Here is a 10,000-nt window from a genome sequence, read left to right as displayed (position 1 = left end):
CACACACACACACACACACACACACACACACACACGCACACACACCCACACACACACACACGCACACACACACACACACACATACATGATTTCAAGTGTAAAGTTAGCGTAAAAACCGACTTACGAACCAAACAAACCGAATTATAGTTCATATTTACATGTGCGTATATGGGTATATACACATATATGCGTATATATGTGTGTGTGTTCGTGTGTAAATATATAAGTAACCAAGTTATATCTATATAATATTACTGAAATAAGTATGGTATTGTCACATTCACGTATTCACACTTATGCACGCACACTTGATTACTTGTTTATACATCTCTTGCTACACTAGACATGCTTTCCGGAAGTGCTATATATGTATATATATATATACACATATAGCGTATCTATATGTGTACACATAAAATCACACATACAATTGCACGTGTATGTGTTTACTTTCACATATACTTTATGTCATGTATGCATAGGCGACATATCCAGTGACATATGAACACGAAACACTATGCTAGTTACCCCAACTGCTGTCACCTGGTATGCCAACGATAATCAAACAAAATCACAAAGTCTGTCGATTAGATATAATCAGTACAACGCTAGCGGTCGTGAGGTACAGACCTGTGCGCAGCGCCTCCTCCCGATACTATGTGAGTTGATTTGTTCGCTAGTTCGGTGTGTGTAGGCTGCTTTAACACGCTTATTCTATATTTGAGCAAAGTAAGCAGTTACGGTTGTGTGTACTGCCGTCATGCACAGGGGGAAAGGAAAGGCTAGTATTAGTAGTTTTATCCACGCTAGGCAAAATGCTATTCTTATTACCATTGTTTAATTTCAATTATACCGGTTACTAATTAAATAAATAAATGTGACAAAAATGTTTGCTAATAAATCAAGTATGATTGTGGAAGTTGTAATGAGGATGGCTATACGTACTTTGATAATACTAATTATAGTATTGATATGATAATAGTATTATCAGCAACTTTACCGTAATCATATTTGTTGTGGCCTCCTTATTCCACAGCTTATGAATCAAACTTCAGTACGAAAGATTTAGTATATGAAGAAAATAAATATCTGATTGTTCTCATTAGTCATGGTAATTAATCAATATGATAATACTGACACTATTAACTAGTGTCATTCAAGCATTGATTCAAATCTTTTAAAAAATCAGGAAATGTATTAATCTAATAACTATGAATGTACCATGACAAAATTATGATATGAAATTTTAGGTGGCCAGCAATCAGACAGAATCATTTGGATTCTTGACACCTCCACAATGCAACCGCATTTGATGCACCTCCGTGGATCAAATTCCCCGTTTGAAGTGCTTTCCCTACAACTAGACAGTTATGACGCGTAGTTATGTAAATGTTAGTCTTGAAACTTAATAAAAATACAACTAACAGACATTCAAAACTACGGCATCCTTTAAAGAATAAAGGAATCAAATACAATATAACTAAATAATTGACATAATAAAAGCAAATACTCGATTAAATCACGACATAGAACTGAAAATATTTTAAATGGAATAAAGGAATCAAATATACAAAACAATATTGATCCTAAGAAAAGTAAATAGTTATTCTAAAGATATACAAAATATAAACTGTATCCTTAAGTGAATTAATGAATCAGACGGCAAGCAATTAAAAGTAATGATTATGACAAAAGCAGACACCGCAGCCTAACACACTCCCACTGGCTTATCATCCTTAGAAAACACTTGGTCATTTATTACACCTACCAACCTAGTACCATTAACTATTAGACCCATATCCCTAGTCCGTCCCGGTCCTGATTCCGAACCTTTGGGTGTGTATTCGGGTTCAGGTTATGGAAGCAGCTGAGCGTGTATCCTGAGTATATATATATATATATATATATATATATATATATATATATATATATATATATGTATATATATAGACATACACACACGCACACACATATACATACACATAAATATATATATATATATATATATATATATATATATATATATATATAAATATATACATATACATGTGTATGTATATATACATTTGCAGTATGTATACATATGATATATATACAAACATATATATATATATACTTGTATATATATGTATATATATATGTATATATATATATTGACAACAAGAGAATTTCTTGAGCACCGCTTGCCACCAGATATCAACGAGAGAGAGTGGCCTAAGTGCAGGTGAATGAAAGGGGTCTTATAGCTTGCTGGATTATTGCTGAAGGTAGATGTGAGACCCCAAGAGACCCCCGTGTCCCCGGGGTCGAGGACGAGGTAGCGGAGCTGGACCCTGTGTGGCTTGGCCTGTCTGCCTTGTGTCTCCCTCTCCATCTCCGTCTTTTGAAATGTTTTCTTTAATGCAGCGGCTCCCTTCGAGGGCGGATGTTTACATACGTTGTAGAGGTGCCAAAAGAGAAAGCAGAGCAGGCATCTGTGTCCGCCCAAGAAAGAAAGGCAGCTGCTGGGGACAGAGATGTGAAACGTACCATCCAGTCTTGCTATGTATTGCCTACATATATATGTGTATGTGTAAACAGTATATATAGAGATAAATATATTTATATATAAATACGCTTGAAACACTGCAGTAGTGCATAGGGATACAGAATCTGTTAGGTAACTACAGATGTTTCCTGGTGATACGATGGTCGCTAGGGTCGCCGTGTGCCATGTTTATTCCTGTGCAAAGAGAGAGAGCTGGACTACATCTGCATCCTGCCCAAGGAGAAGGGCAGGTGCTTGGACGGAGGTGTGAAGTGTACCATCCGGTCTTACTACGTATTGTTGACACTACATCCATATCTAAGATGTATGTATGTATATATTTATATATAGGTAGATATATTCATCTATATAAAATGTACATATACATATATATACATATGTAATATACATATATATATATAATATTCTTATATAATATTCATTGTCTCAGGAGCTGATGCTGGCAGCGAGAACAGCCTCCTTTTCATGACTTTGCTAGGTCCCAGAAATTGAGGATATCTGGATCCTGGTATCAGCATTTTGACCCGCAACGTTGGACTTGGTACAGGGTAATGTGGCAAAAGGGATCAACTCCATCCTCGTTAGCACTCTATGGAGGATCCTCCAGAACTGCAAGGTGTATTGAAGCGCAGACTTCTGTGTAACTTATCATAAATTAGTTGTGGCTACTCTCCGGGTCCACTTTAGAACCCCCTGTGATTCCAATGAACACATTCGGGTGCTTCATATAGACAGGTTGAGGGAAGGTGAGTGTGCCAAGGGATTTGCCGAGGCTATCTCTGGTCGTTTCCCAGCACTCAAGAGCCTGATGGACCCTATTCTTCTGTTGGATACCTTCAAGCGTGAAACGGTTGATGCAGCCCAAAAATCGATTGGTGAATGCCTAAAAGCAAGCCAGAATTTCATCTCGCAGGAGACACTGGAAGCCATAGATGCTTGTTGTGTGGCTTGATTGTCAGGGGATCGCAACTTGCACTGTTCCCTGGTGCACAGGACTAGGTCACTGTTGAGAAGGGATGAGGAACAGTTTATCAGGAATCTTGCAGAGGAGGTCGAAAGCGATTTCTTGGTAAATGAACTCCAAGCCCTCCTCACAGATGACTGCAAGTGGGCAGATAATCTCAGAGCCTGATGGGATGCGGGTGCATTGGGCTGAGTAATTTGAACAGTTGTATCAGGTTGATCCACCACCAATTAACTTGAACATGGGCAATATTGAGATTTCTCTGCCAGACGCACCTATCATCAAAAATCCACCCTCCCTGACTGAAGTCAGGGGGGGGGGGGGGGCGATTTCCAAGCTGAAGAGTGGTAAAGCAGCAGGTGTTTGTGGCATCCCAGCTGAACTGTTAAAGACTGGTAGAAAACCTATGGCATGGGGCTTGCATGCTGTCCTGTCTGCCACCTAACAGACTGGTACCTTTCCCCCTGACCTGCTGAGGGGTGTGGTCATCCCTCTCTGGAAGGGAAAATGGGATCAATGGGACTGAAGCAATCATCGAGGCATTACACTACTCAGTATACCAGGCAAGGTATTCGTACACATCCTACTGAGACGTACCAGAGACCACTTTCTGAGGCACCAGAGGCCGGAGCAATCTGGATTCACTCCTGCTAAGTCCACAATAGACTGTATCCTGGCGCCTTGAGTCATTGTAGAGTGGTCGATGTAAGCTGCTCACAGCTTACATCGACCTCAAGAAGGCGTTTGATACCGTGCTTCGCATATCACTCTGGGAGATCGTGAGACTAAGAGGAATTCCAACATGGATTATTAGACTAATTTCAAACCTGTTGAGCTTCTTCCCTGTTTGTTCCGGTGTGAGGCAAGGCTGTGTTCTTGCACCAACACTTTTCAATACTTGCATGGACTGGATACTGGGTAGAGCTACTTTCCAAAGTCACTGTGGAGCAACTCTGGGCAGTGTCAAGGTTACCGACCTTAACTTTTCTGATGATGTTGCTATTCTATCTGAATCTCTGGAAACCTTAGTGGCGGCTCAATGCACTTAGCAATAAAACAAAGTCGCTGGATATATATCGTATACATATATGCACACACACAAACATATATATGAAAAGGAAAACATCCACAGTAAGAAATGAAAATAAATTGTGACGTTTCGAACTATTCACGATCTCCTCTTCAGACGAATAATAAACCGAAATGGATACAAGGAGAGAATTTTGACAAGAATATATAGTGACAGAGACAGGACGAACAAGAGCTGAATCAGCTCTCAGGAGGAGGGTCAAGTTTGATTAGTTTAGGGATGGTTTTACTAAATCAGGAGGAGGTAAGGTCATCCAAGCCCCCAAGTTAATATTAAGATTTTTTCTAATCAACAGAGATTCTAGCATTTTTCTTTCATACGAATTAGCTGATTTATGAATTGATTTAGAGCTTTTCCAGTTTAGCTAGGGACCTTCATCACCTCACTAAATAAACGAAACACACATTTGATTCCAAGGCATATGTAACATCACGTTTAGGTTCATTAATTCTATTCTCAAAAGCTCTACTGGTCTCGTTCATGTAAAATTTGGGGAAATCCTTGCAAGGTATAGTGTAAATAATAAACAAACATGATGTTAGATATGCCAGAGAATCAAATGCGTGTTTCATTCATCCACTAAACTGGAAAAGCGCTAGTAATTCATAAATCTGTGATGCACCCTCTTGCGGTCTTAATGCTGAAGTCACTCACTCCCCTTCTTGGCACCTTCTCTCCTGTAGCCATGTTGTCTCCCCGGCGATCATGATGAGCTTGGATGTCGACTCCCTGTTCACCAAAGTCCCGCTTGATGACGTCCTCGTTTTCCTTCAGAGGAGGCTCACTGCAGAGGATTCTCGTCCCCTATGCCCATCGACGTCTTCCTCCTGATTTGTCTATCTGTGGAGTATAATTCCTTTTCCTTTAAGGGTCGCTTCTGCTGTCTGACGTTCTGCGTCACCTTGGGCTCTCCCCTTTCTCCAGTCTTGGCAAACTTTTTAATGGAATTATTCGAGTCTTAGCTTCTCCTTCCATCTCTTTTCGTCCATCAGTTTGGCTGGGGTATATTGACGACGTCTTGTTCTCTGATTTCCTGGCCCAGCTGAACTCACTCTCAACCTTCAAGGTGGAATGGTAGGTTGACAACAAGCTTCCTTTATTGGACACCCTTGTTCATTGCTCTGCTGACCACTTCTCCTTCCCCATATACAGGAAGCTAATGCACAGTAGTATGTACATGCACTTCTTATACCCTCCTCTTTATGTAAAGAGAGATGTTGCCACCTCACTGTTCCTACGCATCTGTGACCCCCAGTACCTGGATAGAGAGATCGACTTCCTCCATTTGTTCTCCAAACTGGGCTACCCTCATAATGTTCTTGACGTCGTGTTATCCAGGGCATGGCGTACCTTCTACCACGACTCCTCTCCTAAAGAGACTCTTTACTTGCCTGTCCTCAGCCTGCCTTACACTGAGGAGACTTACTCTCTCCGCCGCCCTCTTCACCCTCTCAACTGCAGACTAATATTTCGCTAGGTTAACATTCTCTGTTACAACCTGGTCCACACCAGTCCTCTCTCAACCTCGAAGGTTGGCACATATGCTGTTCCTTGTGCTTCTTGTGATAAGAAATACTTTGGCGAGACAGGTGCCAGTCTCACTAAGACAACGCCTTCTTTTGCCATCCGTGGGACAGTCTTTCCTTCTGCTGATGTCCATGCCCGCAGACTGGTGGAATCCTCTGTTGGAGAAGCCTAAGACGGAGTAATGAAGAACCTAGGCTTGAGTGGATAGGAGAATCAAACTCTGAGGAGTAATACAATTGAGATTTGTGAAGATCTAGTTTCGCCCGGGCCATCCATATATGGCCTGGCCTGTGTCAGCTATTGTCAGCAGGCGCTCCTGCCGCCATGATGTAAGTATACCGCATAATCTCTTTACCAGCCCAGCGGCTGTTGTGGGCGGTCCCTGTCTCAGAAATTGTATGTGCTCACAATTCTGTAAGTAGTGTATCAGGGTGGCATTTGGCTCACCTCAATGCATGCAACACCTGTCTTCAAGTTTTATTGTCTAGTATCTGCCATGCACAGTGGTAACCTAGTTTGATTTTGTAAAGAATGACTTCGTTACCTCTGTAGATTACTTCAGAGTGCGCCAGCGGCTCATATCCTGTGGCGTCTGAGTACCATCTGGCTGAGGGGGAGGATCTCATTTTTTCTGTGAATATGCAGGAGGAAGGCACGAGCTGCCGCAGTACACTTCTCCTTTAAGATTTTTCGGCTGGGTTGTATGATCATGGGATTTGGAGGCATACCCCTACCAATGTCAGCTAGTCTGTCAGCAAGCTCATTCCCTCTGATGCCAAGGTGGCTGGGGACCCAATTAATGATTATTCTTCTACCCTGAGCAAGAATTCTCTGTGCACAGTAGTCAGGAAGCAGATGTCTTTGGGTGAGCTGTGTTAAAGACCCTGGAGTCTATGTATGACCACGTGTGCTTCCCTCAAGCCTCTGGGCTAGTACAGTGGTAATGTGAGAGGTATACCGTCTCTCTCATGTGATTATTGCAGTATTTATCCCCATGTCTAATACTTTTAAGGTTACAATCGTGCAACAAATAAATTCTATAACATGGCCCCGTGAAAGTGTCCCCCTGGGGTTATACGGGAACGAACGTAGCGTGGCGAGACAGTAGTAGGTGGGTGGTAGCGAGCGGTAATACCTCGCCAGCTCGTTCATAAAACCCGGCTAAAACCGTTTGTGTGAACAACTGATTATTGATAGAGACACTTGTAAAATACGCATTTGGTTCGTGAAGCGTTTAAGAACAGGCATACAGCGTAAAATAGATGTTTGAATAAAAATGAGCAGCCAACTACTTATCTCTTAGGTATGGAACTGTGACGGTTGTGGTATGTCACTAAGTTCCTTGGGAGGAGAAAGAAACACCTCGGTGTCTCGGAGCAGACTGATTTATTGTTCATGTACACTATGTGCGAAACATGCTGCCGCGGTTGTTTCGAAACGCAATTCAGTGCGGCCACTTGTTTCATGTGGTAATCCGCTGATCGCCTCTATAATGCAAGTAAAATATACCTGGTTCGTATAATTAAAACCAAGTAAAAGACTTATTAAAAGAAAGTATGATGAAATAATAAAATTAGGCTGCGTAAGATACCCCACAGACATTATTTAGTTACTTATGTATGGGGAGAAACAGCCCAGGCCAGGTAAGCAAGCTCATTAAGACGGCAGACTAAGAGGTAAACACTTCGTTTTGGAGTTGTATGCTGCAATGTTGCACGAGGACGGGTTCCTCAGCTTACAGTAATGTGTCAGCCTCTCATCCGAGGGGTCATTGGTTCGCGCCCTGCCCAGGCGCGAGAAGTTGCAATTGTCGCCTGGAGGTTACTGCTGTGGATTGGCACCACGGCGGGTAAGGACTAAGCTCAGCCGAGTCAGCACCAGCTGACACACGTTAGTGAGTCGGCATTAGTCGACACAGGCTGGGCTCCCCTAATGGGCATATCCCAGGCGAGGCTCAGCTTCGCATTTCGGACTTATTCTTGCTTCCCTCATGGACGCATGGGCTAGGGCTCCAGTGATCGCAACTGCCTCTGCCTGTAGCGAGGTGTTGTCTGTTATCATCATGGATTTTGTAGGGGTATGCCCCTAAAAGCCAGTGCCTGCAGTGTGGCTCAAGGGATCGACTGATCCATCTGTGAAATATGTTCTACTACCCAGAGGAGTGATGGCTGCAATGACTCTGTCGACTTCTGCCTTTAGACTAGGCATGGGGTATTGAATCTTTCTCTTTAAAAGGCTCACAACAGAGAGCTCTATCAAGGTTTATTCCCATGGCGGGGCTTCAATAAAGTCCGGGTTGGGGGAGTCCATCCCCTTGGCAAGTAGCTGTTCTTTGAGCAGAGATCTTTAGTCCTGTCCTATAACACTCCTCAGATACAAGGTTCAGACAACCCTGGGCTTTACTTAGGCAATGTGGTCTAGTGGAGATGATTGCAAGATCGTTTGCATAGGAGATGATCTTGCACCCCACTGGAAGGTGTATGTTGAGGACACAGGACATCAGAGTGTTGAATATGACTGGACTGAGAACCCCTCCCTGTGGCGTTCCCTTTTCTAGTGGCATGTGCTGTGATAGGTGACCTTGAAATCTGACACTGGCTGTTCTGTTCCTGAAATAGTCACTTATCCAAGCCAAGAACTTTCCTCTGATTCCCTTTAGGATCAGGGTTTCCTGAATGGCAAGGGGACTTGTTAATTCAAAAGCCTTCTCCAGATCTAGGAATACTACCATAGGTGTGCCAGTGCTAATTGTGCTGAAGAGAGTGGCTATTCTTGGTTTGCCTTTAGTTCGGCTGATATACTGTTGCTGCTTGTTCTCACAGAGACTTGTGCACCAGTCTGTTTGCCTCTCATTGAGGGTTGTGGTGTGTGCAGCTCAGGGCACAGCGGCTGATAGCTGGCCCGACCCGTTGCCACAGCTCTGTTAGTGTGGTTTGGTGGTCAAAGGACTCACACCATTCCAGCCACTTTTTTTCTGCCTGACTGTTGGCAATTCACTTGGCATCCCTGACAGTTTGCCTTAAAAGGGCTAGGTTGTCAGGGGTCCTTTGCTTTCGGAATTGTTTTTTGCACATATTCACTCTGTGGTTGATGTTCTTAATCTCGTCATTAAAGTACTAGGCATCTTTGTGACTCCTGAACCAAGGCCGAGTTTTAGGTATAGTCTGTGAGGGTGCTTGATTTATGGTATTGAAAAGTCTAGCTTCAAGCACTTCCACATTTTCACTCTGTGGGGGTTCATTGGATCTGAGACAGTGGGCCAAGGCGTTTTGAAACGCCTGAGTTGGCCTTGTCTGTTTTCCATCTTGGATTTGGTTGTGGCATTTGGACTGAGCCAGCATCTATGACAGGCTAGCCGTCGCTGGCAGGGGTATGCCCCTAAATCCCATGACGATAAAACCAAGCCGAAAATTACTTAAGGAGAAGAGTGCCTTGGTCAGTCGTACCTTCCTACGGCAGCTTCACAGAGAGGAAACGAGAACCTCCCCCTCGGCCAGCTGGTACTCAGACGCCACAGGCTATGAACTACTGGCACTCTCTGAAGTAATCAACAGAGGTACCGAAGTCATTCTTCACAGAATGCGCCTAGGTTACCACTGTGCATGACAAATTATCACAACAATTGAACGTGAAGAGAGCTGCTGCATGCACTGCGGCGAGCCGAACGCCTCACTAGTTCACTACTTAGGGAATTGTCAGCATACACAATTCCTGAGACAGGGACTGCCTACAACAGCCGCCATGCTGGTAAAGAGGTTGTGCTATATGCTTACACCATGGCGGCAGGGGCGCCTGCTGGCAATCCCGCCGCCACGATAAGCACCGAGTGTCAGACAACTAAATGAGACAGCCGTAAAAAGCTGACACAGGC

At 43.4% G+C, this 10,000-nt stretch overlaps 1 protein-coding gene across 1 annotated transcript in view; it reads left to right on the top strand.

The window, feature by feature from the left end:
- The first annotated feature begins 611 nt into the window (after positions 1–611).
- The window catches only part of LOC125026033 (glutamate-gated chloride channel alpha-like), a 42,469-nt gene continuing 33,080 nt past the window's right edge, over positions 612–10,000 (top strand). Inside the window, exon 1 of the mRNA XM_047614416.1 lies at positions 612–659. Coding sequence (XP_047470372.1) covers positions 658–659 — 2 coding nt within the window. The 5' untranslated portion in view covers positions 612–657. The remainder of the gene's footprint in view (positions 660–10,000) is intronic.

The sequence above is a fragment of the Penaeus chinensis genome, chromosome 5 (genome assembly GCF_019202785.1).
Source record: "Penaeus chinensis breed Huanghai No. 1 chromosome 5, ASM1920278v2, whole genome shotgun sequence".
NCBI lineage: Eukaryota > Metazoa > Arthropoda > Malacostraca > Decapoda > Penaeidae > Penaeus > Penaeus chinensis.
This window is presented reverse-complemented; position numbering and strand designations above follow the sequence as displayed.